General features: G+C 42.2%; 1 protein-coding gene across 1 annotated transcript; it reads left to right on the top strand.

Annotated features, from left to right (window-relative positions):
* Positions 1 to 738: 738 nt before the first annotated feature.
* On the top strand, positions 739 to 12,859 carry N6AMT1 (N-6 adenine-specific DNA methyltransferase 1). Its single transcript, XM_045002265.1, has 6 exons — positions 739 to 926; positions 2,700 to 2,786; positions 3,985 to 4,075; positions 6,762 to 6,845; positions 8,687 to 8,828; positions 11,480 to 12,859. Exons 1-6 carry the CDS (start codon positions 796 to 798, stop codon positions 11,584 to 11,586), a joined length of 642 nt encoding a protein of 213 aa, XP_044858200.1. The 5' UTR covers positions 739 to 795; the 3' UTR covers positions 11,587 to 12,859.
* The last annotated feature ends 3,394 nt before the right edge of the window (positions 12,860 to 16,253 follow it).

The following is a 16,253-nucleotide window of genomic DNA, read 5'->3' on the forward strand; positions in this document are numbered from 1 at the left end:
GGGCATCCCACTTATCACTTCAAAAGTTTTTTTTTTCTCCTGCTGATGATAGCTCATCTCAATTGATTAGACTCTTCCGGTTGGTATGCATCCTGCCACCTTTTCATGTTGGCTGTATGTATAAATATCTCCTGTCTGTGTGTTCCATTCTGTGCATCCGAAGAAGTGAGCTGCAGCTCACGAAAGCTCATGCTGAAATAAATTTGTTAGGCTCGAAGGTGCCACAAGCACGCCTCTCCTTCCTTAGAGGTTTTTACGGTCAGGCTTGACAACGCCCTGGCTGGGATGATTTAGTTGGGGACTGGTCCTGCTTTGAGCAGCGGGTGGGACTAGATGACCCCCTGAGGTCCCTTCCGACCCCCACAGTCTGTGAGAGGCGAGTGGCACGGGGCAGCGCGGGCGAGGGGCGGGGGGGGTCAGAGCAGGGGACAGGCAGCTGGAGAGGATCTTGCCCCGACATTCAGCATTTCCGCTGTGACCGCCCGTGACCCGCCCGGTCTCTGGGGCAGCTCCCAGGGGAACGCGCCGCCCGCGGGCACCGAGCCCGGGCGTTCCAACAGAGCCAGGCGGGATCCATTGCTCTGCGCTCGCCCCTAAGGAACCTCAGTCGACCGCCGATTTGCCGGATCCTGGAGGACGAGAGGCGGGGCCGAGGCTCATCCGCGCGGCAGCTACGCGCGTGCGCAGCAGTCTGCGTAGGCGTGTTCCCCTCTCCCCTCGCGACAGCGTGAGTCGGGGGGGGGGGGCTCCGCACATGCGCACTCTCTCGCGGACGGCAGGGGGCGGTCCTGGACCATGATCCCCACCCCGCGGCACCCGCACGTGGGCGCGCGCGGGCCCTTCCGCGAGGTGTACGCGCCGGCCGAGGACACCTACCTGCTGCTGGACGCGCTGGAGCAGGACGCGGCCCAGCTCCGAGACGCGGGGTGCGAGCAGCCGCTCGGGGCGGGGCGGGGCGGGGCGGGGCGGGGGGGCGCCGCGAGCACGTGGCGGGGGCCGCCCAGCAGGGTCCCCGGGCCGGTGGGTGCTGCCCGGCCGCGAGCAGGGGCCGGCGGGTGCGGGGTCCGCTGCAGCGGGCGGGCGGGAAAGAGGCTCGGATGGCCCCGGTTCGGGCGACCCGCCTGTCACAGCGCAAAGCGGGGACCCACGCAGGGGCCCTGAGACCCCCCCCAGCCCCTGCCAGGCCAGAGCCCAGTGCTGGTAAGAGCCCGGGCTGCCGCGGGGGGCCCTCTCCTTGGGGGGGGCTGGGGGACCCAAGAGCAGTTCTTGGCCTGTGTCCCTGCCCCCCACCCACCCCATGGTGCACTACCAAGGGCAGGTGGAGGGTCCAAGGCTCCCCGCAGCAAACTGGGCTTCCAGGATAACTCCCACTACAGCCTGGCCAGCTCTGGCGTCTGGTCTGGGGCAGGGCCTCAGGGGAAAGAGAAGGAGCAGGGGGTGGGGCCTTGTGAGTGGGGGGACTACTTGAGAGACCCTCCTCTCACATATACATATACTGGAAAGAGGCAGGTGCTGCCTCTGAGCCTTGGGCAGGCAGAGAGTGATGCTACAGGGACTCCAAGATAAATGTTGTCCTGGAGTAATTTAACCTGCCACTGGGACTTGAAATTTACATTTGGGGACTGTCCCGCTCAATTAAGGATGGGTGGTCACCCTACTCAGAGGTCCAAGTAGTTTCAGTAAATAATGTAAACATCTGCTGGGTTTCAAATTACTGTGGTAATTTAGTCTTTGGCGTGATGGTCAGTTTTTCCAGAAATGATGTTGCACAAACATCATTAAATCAGTTTTACTCTGTGAGGAGTGGAATGTTTTTAATTTATTGAAATATAGAATTGACTAGAACTTGGTCCTGTGTTGTTCCTTTTCATACTCAAAATATCTCAAAGTGCATTGCAAATATAATTTAAGTTGAATGGGATCCATGCAATGAAATAATCTTGTTGCTTGTCTTGAAATTTCTATTATTTATACATGTCCAGAGCCAGCTCAAACAAATGTGGACCCTTTAGAATAGTCACTGGGATATGTCTACACTGCAGTTGGGAGTGAGCCTCTAGACTCAGGCTAGTGGAACTTGAGCTAGTGCACTAAAAATAACATGGACATTGCACCTCGGGCAGCAGCTTGCGCTCTCAAGCCCACCTGATCCCCTAGATCTGAGCTTGGGTGGCTAGCCTGAGTCTCATCGGGAACCACAACATCCACACTGCTATTTTTAGAGTGCTCACTTCAGCCCTGCTAGTGCAAGTTTGTCACCAAATGCATTGTGTAGACATATCCTTGGGATCCCAGTTTCAGTGTGACCTGCTCCAAACTCTTATGCCATGGCTGCTTGGTGGAGGAGGTGGAGGTGTGTCTAGAACTGCTGTTGTCAATGGATGCTTCCTGTTAACAGAGGGAAGGAAATCTACAATGTGCCCCAGCGGGGGCTGTGATAAGTAGGAAATATTTTGATTCCCCAGGGGACACAAGTTATCACCGGAGAGCTGTCAGTCAGCACATCACAGATCATATGGCACACCACTCAACTTGATCTTGAGGGCAGTATGACCGGTAAACTTCATTATTAGTGGAGTCTCCAGTGGCTGGAGGTTTGACAGCATTGCCTGATCCAGACCTGCATATGTCTGTCCTAGATACTCTTGTGAAGTGAGTATTTTAATCACTTTGTACTAATTATTTTTATTTAAATTTAGAGTTGAGATCTCCCTTGAAGTAGGAGCTGGATCAGGTGTGGTTTCAACATTTCTGGCTTCCATTGTTGGACCCAGTTCATTGTACATGTAAGTATTATAATACCATTTTTTTAGATTGTTGCAGCTAATAATATAAGAATACGTCGCTCTTACAATATGTAGTGCTTTTCATTTCAAAATATTTTACAGTCACCAACTATGTAGAGAAGTATTATCTCCATTTTACAAATGGATTTCTAAAGACATTTAGATTCCTATCCCTCATTGATTTCAGTGAGAGGTTAGACACCTAAATAGCTTAGAAAATCTGGCCCTAAATTACTTGCTCAAGACCACCTATTGGTTTGGTAGTAGAGCCAGGGCTAGAGTTCTGAAATTCCTTCTTCCTAGTTTGAACTCAATCTGTAGTCATGTTGTCTCTACCATGTTTACTCAGAACTTGATCCAGCAAACACGTCTAACTTTACTCATGTGAGTTGTTCTGTTGAGCTGAGTGGGAATACTCACATGTGTAACATTAAGCAAATGCACAAGAGTTTGCAGTGCCGGGCCTCACTGAGTACCTATTATGCAGTGCCATAGTTGGAAAGGCAGTCTCATTATAAACACTTGTTTTCACAGACATCATTATTTTAGGCTGAATTTCTAATGTCTGTTCTGAGCCCAAATTTTGTTTGAAAGTCTGGTAAAATTCTCTTGGCCTTTTGAGTTATATGAGCACAAAATGTAGAAAACTTTGATATTATAGTATGTTGCATTGCTTGAGAAATAGTATGTGATAATTTAATTCAAGACAATTGTAATGCATCCACAGATGAGGACAAAGTTATAGTTACGGTATGTCTGAGCATGCATCCTTAACTTTAGCATTTCCTTAACTTTTGAGTACTTAGGCACCCTTAAAGTTTTCTTAGCATAGTGTTATTGTATGAAATTTAATACATTATAGTCACAGTATGAGTAACAAGAATTGTATATTCTTTTTAAATCTTGGATGATGATTATTCAGTAAGGCTATGTCTGCACTGCAAGATGGGGTGAAAATAGTGGGTATGTACTCAGCATAGCTTAGTCGTACCTCTGCTGCTGCTACCGCAGTTATGCTGCTATTTATACTTGTGTTAACTGGATGAGAGCTAGCGTGAGTATGTGTGTGTGAGCAGGGGAATCACATTCATTAACACAGGAGGCTTGATGTCACATCACATAATAGCATTCACATTCTTACATTCATTTTTTAATTATATCTTGTAATGTTGATGTGATATGAATGTGTTGCTTTCAGATGTACAGATATCAACCCTATAGCAGCTTCTTGTACCTTGGAGACAGCTGTACTTAACAAAGTTCACATTCACCCAGTAATTACTGACTTGGTAAGATACAAGTTCTTATAACTGGACCTTCTGATAGTTTTGCAATTCTTACAGTGTACAGTGGGAGGTTTGCCTGTAACCATTCAAGTACTGTCCCTTCATGCTGAAAGAAAGACATGGGGCAATGGATATGTTTTAATTAGGCCACAGTTTTATTCAGTTAACATATCCGGGATTACCCAACAATAAATTGTACAGCAGGTCATCATTATTTCCTTGTTTCCACCTACTCAGGAGGGCTGCTGTCAGCCCTCCTGCTTTCTCAACCTGGTCCTAGCCAGCCTGTTGCTGGGATCCCACTACCCTCCCCTCGTATGAGGGGTTAAGGGGGGTGAAAAACAGGAAAGGGATTGGCTCCCCGCTGTACCTCATGTTAGGAGCCCCAGCATTCCTTCCCCAGCTACCTGAAGGGATGCTTTCCTCTAAATCCACTTCCATATCCATTTAATCTGAGACCCGTATTCCCTCTGTAACGAGCACTGGACACATTTGTTACTAAGTGGTGACATTTTGACTTAACTTCCTCACCTACCCCACTGGGTCCCTTATCTGCTGTGGAGAAGATGGAAAAAACCTGCCCCACCTCATCCAATATGGTGGTGAGGAGAAAATTCCTTTCCAGCTCCAGAAGAAGTTGTTGAGTAGCGTCATGCTCACAGCAGATCGTGAAGAAACCAAGTCCTACTCGGATCCCATCATTGGGAGGGTGGGTGTTGCCAGCCTGATTGCAGTGAGAGTGTGTTTCTCTGGAACTGTGCAGAGTATAGTTTCCCCCAGGCACATGAAAGGACAGTGTCCCCCTTCTAACCTGGTCCAGCCACTTCCTGTTGTTCCCTGCTCTGTCCTGGTAAATTTTCCCTTCCTGCCCACCCTGCCACCCTGTTGCAAAGGGGGCCCAAATAGGGGCAACAAACCTGCCAGCCAGCCAAAGAACCCAGCACACTCAGGGGCAATTTACAGCCATATGTTAGTAAGGCACAACAGTCTTTTATGCCACAATATATGAGTATTTGTTTTATTAAATTTGTAAAGTACTCTGGTGGATGGCAGTAGCTTAGACACTGTTGCAAGCTTACAGAAAACTAAGTAAAAACTGATCACAGCGCCCACTGTTCCCTCAAAAACTCATGCAAAAAAAAACCCAAATAGAAAGGCTGATGAAAAGAGAGGGACAAAACAGCTGATAAGGGACCAAACTGAATCTGAAAAGAAAATATACTTCAAATGAGACTCTAAATCAGTACAAATATAGAGCAAATACTACATAATCAGGGATTGGATTTGAAACTGTGAGCACCTGGAGCCTTCTTATTAATGTTGTACCTATGACAATAATGCTCTGCCAATGCACAAGTCTAAATGTTTTTTTGTTATAAATTCTGTTTGCTAATGATTTAAAAACAAACAAACTTCCAAGCAATGTGTTATGGGAAACTAAGTTTCACCTTTACCTCAGTATGCTCTTTTAAATTGTAAAAAAAAATCTTGAGAATTTAAATTTAATGAAAGGTGACAGATTGCCAATAATTAGAATTAGCTGAAATAAATGAACGCTTCATTTGAGAATTGGACTGTACACAGAGGCCTGTATGAAGTAGTTGATGAACAGCTAACAGATGATAAACTTTTAATCACTTCTGAACTGGGATGGATATGAATCTGTAAGCAAGCTCTTTTAATTAGTATAGGTTTTTCTTTCATCCTCTTACTATTCTGTATCTCTAGTTCATGTTTTGGGACCCTGTTGTGTATGTCATCATGCAACAAATTTATATTTTTACTTGTCCTATTCTGTGGGCTGCCCTTGCACATTGAAGACTGATTTAGAGGCTGAGCTATGCAGAACCAAAGAGGACAGTTGAATGCATTGCTGTGAATGGGAGGTGAAACAGGAATGGTCCCAACTCTACTTACTTTAATTTATAAAAATATGAAATGATCTAACCCTTCCTATGAGGAATCACTTGCAGTATAGTCATCCTAGAAGAAGGGATGCTTGATTTGATAGAGAAATAATCTAGTTCCCTTATTGAGATAAATTCCTCAATCTTGTAATTTGCCCACTTATTAAACTGATTATTATCTCACAGCCAGGACGTCTTTATTATTATCTACTAAATAACGCATGTATTCTGTAATTAACATGTATTTAAAACATTTGCTTAGTAAGGGTCCTTGAAATTATTTTTTTCATATTGTCTATTATTGACTTTTGGTTTTGGTAACTAAAAAGATAAGAAAAATAGATAGTGCCAACGTGGTCACCATTTGTTGGCTGGCTAAATTTATGGGAAATTGCACAGATTTGTGTTTTACAAAATGTTTACCTTGTACTCCCAGAAAATACAGAAAATAACAAAGAAGTATCTTAGTTAACAGTCTGTTTTGGCTTAAGTCATTTTAAATAAGTCAGGTTTTCATAGTTAGGTACAGGACACTTTCTATATCTCAATAGTGTATTACTGTTCGTAAACCTATTAATTTTCATCCTGTCTTGATAATGATTGATTATATTCAAAGCTTAATCTCTTATTTTAGTCCCATATATGACAAATCTGCAGTCTCACGATACCTGTTGTATAATGAGAAGTGGAAATGTGTGTTCCTGTCGTAAATAAAAAATGTAGCTAATAAAAGAATTGCCTAAGTAAAACTAACTTGTTTCCTACTTCAATTTCATCTCTAGGTCACAGGATTGTTACCGAGATTAAATGGGAAGGTTGATCTACTACTGTTTAATCCACCGTATGTGGTAACCCCTTCTGAAGAGGTAGGGATCACTGAGATTTGAGGCGATGCAATGTTTAAAACAAACAAACAAACAAACAAAAAACTTCTGCAGCTCAGTGGATATGAAAAATTATTAATTTCTGATATGATAAATTGGTTTGTAATATCCAGTTGTCAGACTACTGTATCCTGAATTGCAGTGCTTTGAAAAAGTAGTGAGGGGTCATGTGGCGCCAATGGTGATAGCAGAACTGTTTGCAGTAAATATGAATCACTCACCTTACTGCATTTTCTGCATAAGAGATAAAGGACACTAGTGACCACAGTTCCACAAAATACTGCTCCGTCCTTGCTGGGGTTATTCTATAAATCCATGTCTACACAGGGATACTTAGGAATCACTAAAGGTATGAAGTCAGGGCACATAAATTAAAGCATGCTTAATCCCCCATGTCAGTGCACTTATTCAGGAGTAAAGTGGCTTTAGTTCTGTAACTTTGATTAAGGGTTTGTCTACACTTAAAATACTGCAGTGGGGTAGCTGCACCGCTGCAGGTGCACTGATGTAGCACTTCAGTGAAGATGCTACCACACCAATGGGAGGGCTTCTCCCATTGGCATAGGTAGCCCAAGAGGCGGTAGCTGTGTCAACAGGAGCACCACTCCTACCGACATAGCGCTGTCTATCCCGGGGTTAGGTCAGAATAACTACATCGCTCAGATGTGTGGCTTTTCCACGCCCCTTGAGCGACGTAGTTATACTGACATAAATTGCTAGTGTAGACAAAGATACAGTGAATTAATTCTACTTCATTCCTGAATGAGAGATCCACTTAGAGGTTTAACCATGCTTTAATTTATGTGCATTGACTTTACACCTTTAGTTGATTTGCCTTAACTTTCCTGATTATCTGCATGGAGACAAGCCCTAAGAGATTTTCATTTAGATCTGTCAGATATTTTCTATTTTCACAAAATCAGAATTTTCAGGGATGAGCGTCTTGGCTCTCCCCTCCCATGGCAGCCTGCCCAAAGGCTCTTTCTGCCTGCACAGAGAAACAGAAAATTGACATGAGCCATCCAACTGGGCAGTTGGCAAGCTGAAAAATTCTGTTTTAGTTCTCCCAAAATGGAATTTTTCAGAATTTCTGGCTTGTGAAAAATCTTGAGCTATTTACTTTTTTGTCCAAAATTGGGACTAAATTTTTCCAAAACCTCAACATTTTCTATGGGACAGAAATTCCTTTTTCTGGACTGCTCTAATTTTCGTCTTTCATTTGTATTCTTCAGGACTCTCGAGTCATGTCTACACTGCAATAAAACATGAACAGGTGGCCCATGTCAGCTGACTTGGGTCACAGGGCTCAAGCTGCAGGGCTGTAAACTGGAGTATATAAAACCGTGAAGGGGGAGGTTCCAAGAGCTCAGGCTCCTGCCCAAATCCAAACAGCTACACTGCAGTTTTATAGCCCTGCATCCTGAGCCTAAGTCAGCAGACATGGGCCAGCCACAAGTGTTTTATTGCAATGTAGACATATCCTTGGTGTAATTTATGTGAATACTTTCCATATGCATCTAGAGGAAAGTATATGCTTTGAATGTTACAAAACATGTCTGTTTCCAAACAGCGTCAACAAAGACCTTCTTTAAATCTAAACAGAGCTCATCTATTTGGAGGATAAGTCTGAAATTTGGCTTGTATGCTGCATAAACTAAACTGCCATGTAGCAATTTTACGATTGAAATTATTTTAATTAAACAAGCTCCTTAGGATAGGGACTGTGGTGATTCTCTTCCTAACGTGTCATGAACATATATGGCACTCTATAGTTGTATGTAAACTATTAGTAAAAAAAATCATCTTCCTTTAATTTCTCCTAGGTAGAAAGCCATGGCATAGAGGCAGCCTGGGCTGGAGGCAAAAATGGCAGAGAAGTAATGGATAGACTTTTTCCTTTAGTGCCAGACCTGCTTTCAACAGGAGGATTATTCTATTTAGTTACAATTAAAGAGAACAACCCAGGTAATAGAATCCTTTGGTTTGCTAAACTATATGTTACTAATGCGTACATGAAAACTATGAGCACAAGACTAAGGTGCTATAGCTAATCAGACATTGCCACTATTACGCAAGAATGGGAAACTGTGAATTGAGTAATATCTCAGAGAAATGAGAGGGCCTGTACATGGCAGTAGCAAGTCACACTTGGTTAATAACAATTATTAGTATGGAAGCACTTTGGGCTAGAGTCACAGGGAGGACTTGGTTGAGCATTGCAGCACCCAACTTTTAGGCACCCTTCTGCTAAGTTAGGCAGTCAGGTTCCCTATACAATGCACTGGGAGACTTAGGTGCCTAAAAAGATTCACAGAAGTCAGCATGCTAAACCAGCCAATAGGAAATGACAAGGAGAGGGGTGTGGCCTAAGCCCTGTCTCTCAAAGGAGTTACATGCCTAACTCTGGCCTTGATGGAGGCACCTCCCTCTACTTGGAATTCATAGTAGTGAACCCTCTCCAAGAGTGGGGTACCTAAGCCAGGTCATCCCTTTTTGAAGAAAAATCAAGGTAATGGTGGTAGTGCCTCCTTGCATGCCCAATAGCCCAGTGGTTAGAGCATCACCCAGGATGTTGGAGGCACTGGTTCAAATCCCCACTCTGCTGGATTGGGAGCAGGGACTTGAACATGAGTCTCTCACTTCCCAGCTGAGTGCCCTAACCACTGGACTTTAGAGATTCTCTCTTTTTCAATGAATAGTTAACTATTTTATACAAAGTGGAGAGGAGAAAGGAGAGACTGAGAGAGGCCCACCCCAGACTAGCCCATTGCCCAACAGTTAGGGGACTGATGTGGAAAACCCACATTCAATTCCATATTCCACAGTAGGCAGAGGGGGGATTTGAACCCAGGTTTCCCACATCCCGTGTGAGTACTCTAACTATTGGGAGAAAAGTGTGTGGGAGGGGCAGCACTGCCTGTTCCTCAACTGTGTCTTGTGCAGGGCCCAATCAAGTAGATGTGCTCTATGGCAGCCTCTGAGCATGTGTACTGGATTGCGCTCGGCAGGTGAGCTAAGTGAGGGAATGCTTTGTGAATCCTGCTCTGGCTTAGGTACGAGTTAGGTGCCAAGCTGCTTGGTGGTGTCAGGGCTGAGGCAGCTGAGCATGTGCCCATTGGCTGAAATTTAGGCACCTTGGGGACTTCACCAGTGAACACTGAGGTGCCTAGGGACTTTAGGCTACTACAAAGGTTAGGTGCCTAGGGACTTCAGGCTACTACTACTTTAGGCTACTACAAGGTTAGGTGGCAGCTGAGCCGGGGTATGAGGTTTTAAATTTATGCTTAGACACTTTACATGATAGCCCCACTTGTGAGTCCTACCCTTTCTGGCAGTTTTTACTGTAGGGTTTTCAAATTAATTTGTGTGCTTTGTACACATCCTTTTATCAGAGCTTCTGCCTTTATAAAACCTTCTTTGTTCAAGCCACTACTCACTTAGTATATGCAGGGAAAAATTCTGTCCATTACAACACTGACCCAAGTAGTATGGGAAATAGGGGTTTCATCTGCTAAAGTGAAACTAACACTGAAGTGTAGAATTACTCCAGGGCACTCCCACGTTTGAACATTTTCAGACAGGGCTCAAATATCAGACTTGTAATTATACTCTGCTGGAATTTTACCAAAAAAACCTAAACGCTCTTCAGTCTCCCTGGTCACTCAATTACAGATCTAAAAGTCGCAATTTTCCAACAAAAAAACTTCAAAAACAGACTCCAACGAGTAACTGCAGAACTGGAATTAATTTGCAAACTGGACACCATTAAATTAGGCTTGAATAAAGACTGGGAGTGGATGGGTCATTACACAAAGTAAAAACTATTTCCCCATGCTAATTTTCCCCCTACTATTACTCATGCCTTCTTGTCAACTGTTTGAAATGGGCCATCCTGATTATCACTACAAAAGTTTTTTTTCTCCTGCTGATAATAGCTCATCTTAATTGATTAGTCTCATTAGAGTTGGTATGGCAACCCCCATTTTTTCATGTTCTGTGTGTATGTATATCTTCCTACTGTATTTTCCACTGCATGCATTCGATGTAGTGGGTTTTAGCCCACGAAAGCTTATGCCCAAATAAATTTGTTAGTCTCTCAGGTGCCACAAGTACTCCTTGTCCTTTTTATTAAGTACTTGAAACCTGCGTATAGTGCTGAAACTTTTTTTAATTGAAGCAGTTAGTTAAGATGGGAATATTAAATCATTATACTATGATTCTAACTAATTTGCAGTTTCAGTATAACTGCACTTAACTCATTTTGGATTTTGTGTTAATATATAGAATATTAAAAGCATACATGCACTTAAAACTTTGAGCACAGTTTTTAATCTTAAACTTATTTATCAATTCAATTAAGTACTTAGTATATTTTTCAAAGACATTAAAATCCAACATTTCCACTAGTAGAAAGCAAAGTTCATTTGGTTTTGTTGGATGACTGCTTTAAAAATTGTTTTAATCACCTGAAGGAGCATGATGGATATTTTGAGAGCCTATGTAATCTTTTGTTTTGTAATTTGCTTTTAGCAAATAAATCAGTTTAAGACAGGATTGGTTTTTTAGGTGGTGATTAACACAAACTGAACTGTAACACTGTACATTTTTAATTACAGATGAAATTTTGGAAACAATGAAGAAATACGGTTTAAGAGGTACTAGAGTACTTTCTAGACAAGCAGGAAGAGAAACTCTCACAATTCTCAAATTCAGCAAGTCCTGATGACTGCTCTTAAATCTTTAAACATCTTCAGCAATGGAAGTTAAACACGAATGGTGTTACAATGGTCAGGCTATTTTGTGACGATAAACTATAACTCAACAGATTTTGAAAAAAAAATTATCCTGTCTTCTGACCTTTACAGGAAAATTAGCAAAACTTTCCTTGTTGTTCCCTTAACCTGGCCGTCAACCCACTGTGATCTGTAATCAGTGAGGGGGCAGTTGTTTCTGGACTTGGTTTTCTATGTAGCATAGTGGAACAGTAGCTGAAATGTAAACTTTAAAATGGGGAAATTCATTGGTATGTATTTTGTTTTATAACTGGAATATTTTTATGTGATCATACTTTAATTGTTAACCTTTGTCGTTCATTATGGGATTCTCAAAACAGTGTTCTTGCTTTAGTACTTTGTCTTGTCTTATGGTACTTATTCTGTACAGATATCTAGTTTAAATTAGTATTTAAGAAGCCACTGATCTTGAGGTTAATGGCCTCAGTCTTATATTTTGCACTTGTTGCAGAATCACCAAAAGCCTAGTGCATAGAAACTAATTTTGCTCACATAGTTGGAAAACTCTTGATCTTATCTTGCTACTATATTATTGCTATGAATATTCCAACGGATGTACCCAATATGGAGTTCTGCTATATGTCATCCAGGGTCTTTAAGCTAAATGCTATAGTGGGTTAATAAACAATGTAAAACATTCAGTTCAATTTAATCAATTTTACAAAATTCTTTTAGGGTGGAGACTAATTTTAGACTATAAAAAGGAAGGTTTAGTTTAAAAGTATTTTCAGTAGAGCCTAGCTGTCACAGTATAGAAAATTAACAAGTGACGGTTCTTTATAAAGCACGTCCATCTATGACTATGGTATGATACCATTCTTATACTAACGCACCATAAAATGTATGGGATGGAGACTTGTATGATCTGATCATCTCCCTATATTTAAGCCTCTTCATTTTCAGTTTAAGCCGATTTTTATGGAAAAATTCCTGGATTTTACAAGAAGTAGTATTCATTTTTTTTCTGATTTTCACCCTATTTTTGTATCATTCAAATATATAAAAAATAACTTGCTTTATTAAAAAATACAATACATTGCATGAGATATGTATTATGACAATACATTAGTCTGGGTGTCTATGCAAAGCTGCCTGTTGAAGTAAGGCAATGTATTAGTCTAGAACAGAGGTCAGCAACCTTTCAGAAGTGGTGTGCCCAGTCTTCATTTATTTACTCTAATTTAAGGTTTCGCATGCCAGTAATACATTTTAATGTTTTTAGAAGGTCTCTTTCTATAAGTTTATAATATATAACTAAACTATTGTTGTATGTAAAGTAAATAAGGTTTTTAAAATCTTTAAGAAGCTTCATTTAAAATTAAATTAAAGTGCAGAGCCCCCCGGAGCAGCGGCCAGAACCCAGGCAGTGTGAGTGCCACTGAAAATCAGCTCGCGTGCCACAGGTTGCCTACCCCTGGTCTAGAAGATACACACAATAAACAAACAGGCATGCAAGTTCTGAAGTGTGTGTGCATCTGAACATACTGATGAATCTCATGTCCACCACGTACACATTTCAAGCTGTTAGCGGATAACGGTTTCAAGATTTGACACTAAAATGGGAAGAAAACAAAAATCTATATCAGAATACATTTCAGAACCCAAGGAAGTATTTGAAAGTTTTTAAAAAAACAAAAACAGGAGAAAAGGATGAAGTTGAGGGTATGCGCTGCAAATGGTGTGGCACAGTTTTTAAAAGTAAATATTTATAAGCTAATAGTTCTAAGTCTACAACAGTAAAACTGTTTATTCAAATGAAAAGTTTTGTTTTCTTAAACTCTCAGGTATCATTGTGTTTTGAGTTCTGTTTTAGTTTTGCAAACCACACTGATGAATAAAATTCAAAGCATTAATCTACTGAATACTTTTTCCCCCTGACTTTCTGTCCACCACAATAAACCCCATTATTTACCCAGAAAAGTTATTCATAGTTTTTTGTACTGATTTTCACCTGTTTTTGTTGTTGTTGTGGTAATACTTAATTCCCAGGAAAAATTAAATAAAATAAAAACTGAAAACAAAGGGCTCTATTTATATTATATTATATATTTAAGAATATTTAAGTTTTCTAGTCAATAATTTCCTTTCTGCTAGCGGAGTCTCCCACAATTCTGAGAAGTATGGGCTATTCCTCTCCTGCCTGCAGTTCAGTGCTATAATGCTGCTCTTACTGATCATGCTCCCTTCTCCAGCTTGCACCAAACTATTTATTCCAAATGTGTATGAAAACTCTCAGAATGATGAGTAACAACAGTTTCAATGCCAGCCCATAAACCTATGAACCGTAGGCTAACTAGCTGACAAACTGTAGCTATAAATATTAAATTTTGTCCCTTTGCTACAAAGCCATCCAGATAGGGTACAATTATGGGAGACACTACTAGCAGAAATGAAATGATTGGGTAAGAAAGGAAGGGGTAAGGTGGTAGAATGCGAGTCCTCCCCCAAAATTAATTATCAAAATGGCAAATTATTTCTGGATCACTGCATATAGCAAAGTAGGCCACCTTATAATGTCTAATCAAGGTTTTAATTGAAGACTATGTTGTTGCCCAGCAGATACCCTGAGTGGAAGCACAGGCTCTCTCTGCCCATGAAGATCCTGTGGACTGTGCCTTGATTCCATCAGGAACAGGTTTATCTGATGCCTTGTATGCCTCTACAATGCATAACTTGATCCTTCTGGCTAAAGACAGTTTGGAGACCTGTAGCCCTTTGGACTTTGGGTGAAAGTAGACAAACAAGGGGCCTGATCTTGTTGATTCATAGCACTCAAGATAGATCTTTTGTGCTCTGCAAATATCCAAATTATGCCACAGATTTTCCGTAGGCTGCTGTGGGTTTGGATGGGAGGACAACCTCCTGTGAGTCATGGGAAGATAAGTTTACCTTTGGTAAGAAGGGCTCTGGGGTCCTGAACACCACCTCATCATCATGGAACATACACTGATTTTCATTCATGGATAATGCTGCTAACTCTGAGGCTCATCTTGCAGACATGATAGCGACCAAATACAGGTTTTGATGGATAGGTAGAATGGTGTGACCTGTGTCAATGGTTCAAAAGGTTGAGTAGTCAGGGCTTTCAGCACCAGTGGTCGGTCCTATTTAGGAAAGATTGGTTTGATCGCAGCTCTGGTCAGTTGACTGCTCGGCAAAATCTGGATACTTGAGGATTGTTTGCCAAGGAACCCAAGGACACTGCGTATAAGATCCTACTTTTGGTTGACACCTGGTGTGCTGTGGTGCTGGGCTGAAATCCCTTGTCTATTCTGTCCGGAAGAAAGTCCAGAATAGCTGGGACATCAGGTCGCTGGGGGTTTTGTTGTTTTCCTGACACTACTACCTCCTGTACAGATGGAAGAGTAGGCCTTTAGTATTGAAATCTGTGTGGAGGAGAGGAGTCTTACAATCACTTTGGTGGGTAGTCCAAACATGATTGTTTCCTTCTCAATAGCCATGCTGTCAGTTGTGAACTGTCTGCATCTGGATAGAGATGAGGACCTTAATGAAGGATATCTGGTCTCTGAAGAATGCAGTGTGGGGGTTCTAATGCCAAGTCTACCAGATCTGAAAACCATGGTCTCCTTGGCCAGTGTGGAGCTAAAACTGTCACCATTGCTTCTGCTCACTTTATCTTCTGAATCACCTTTCCAAGGGAAGTGGCAGGAATGTGTAAAGCAGGTTGTGTAGCCATCTGTGAGAGTATCCATCCCCAGCAACCTGGCATTTGCTTCCTTTGGTGAAGTACTTCAACAGCTTTCTGTTTTTGCAACTGGGAAACAGGTCAACTGCTTGGATGCTGCGTTTCTCAGTTCAGATTGAAGTCTTCCTGATTGGAACAACATTCTGAGTTGCTGACTGTGCATCTGCTGAGCCAGTCTGCCTCCAGGTTCAATTGTCCCTTTGTGTATATTGCTCTTATGGAAAAGAAGTTTTTTTTCTGCCCCTTCCATTATCTCCATTGCATATATGAGTAGAATTGAGCTCCAATTTCTCCCTTGGTTGTTAAGACATGCCACAGTGATAGCGTCATCTGATTAGACTAAAATGTAGATGCCCTTCAGGTGGCTCTGAAAACTTTATAGGGCTAGCTTGACAGCTCTGAGCTCCTGTAAATTGATGCTCTGATTCCTTTCTATGGAGCTCTAAGTGCCTTGTGCTGTTCTGTGTCCCAGATGGACTTCCCACTCCATTTGGCATGAGTACCCATGGGTAAACTCTTTCAGTTGTTCCTTGGGATTACCCACCATCTGAGGGAGTCCAGTACCTGGCTTGGGACCCGCACCTGGCTTGGGACCCGCACCTGATCCTGCATTCCAGTGAATGGTTCCATACTGCCAGGAGACACCTGATGGGTTGGGATCTTTCCCAAGAAGTAATTACTATATGTGAAAACAGCAGGCCCAATACATGGAGACACTGAGCTATAGCTGACCTTGTGTTTCTTACCAACATACTGTACATATTAGGTTCTGGATTTTCTGGAATCTGTCCACTGATGAGTAGACTTTTGCCATAGAAGTGCCTGTGACCACTCCCAGTTGAGCTATCCTTGTGGTATTTTATTGATGTTTACCATGAAACTGTTCTTAAA

This window comes from Mauremys mutica, chromosome 1 (genome assembly GCF_020497125.1).
Source record: "Mauremys mutica isolate MM-2020 ecotype Southern chromosome 1, ASM2049712v1, whole genome shotgun sequence".
In the NCBI taxonomy this organism is placed as follows: Eukaryota; Metazoa; Chordata; order Testudines; family Geoemydidae; genus Mauremys; species Mauremys mutica.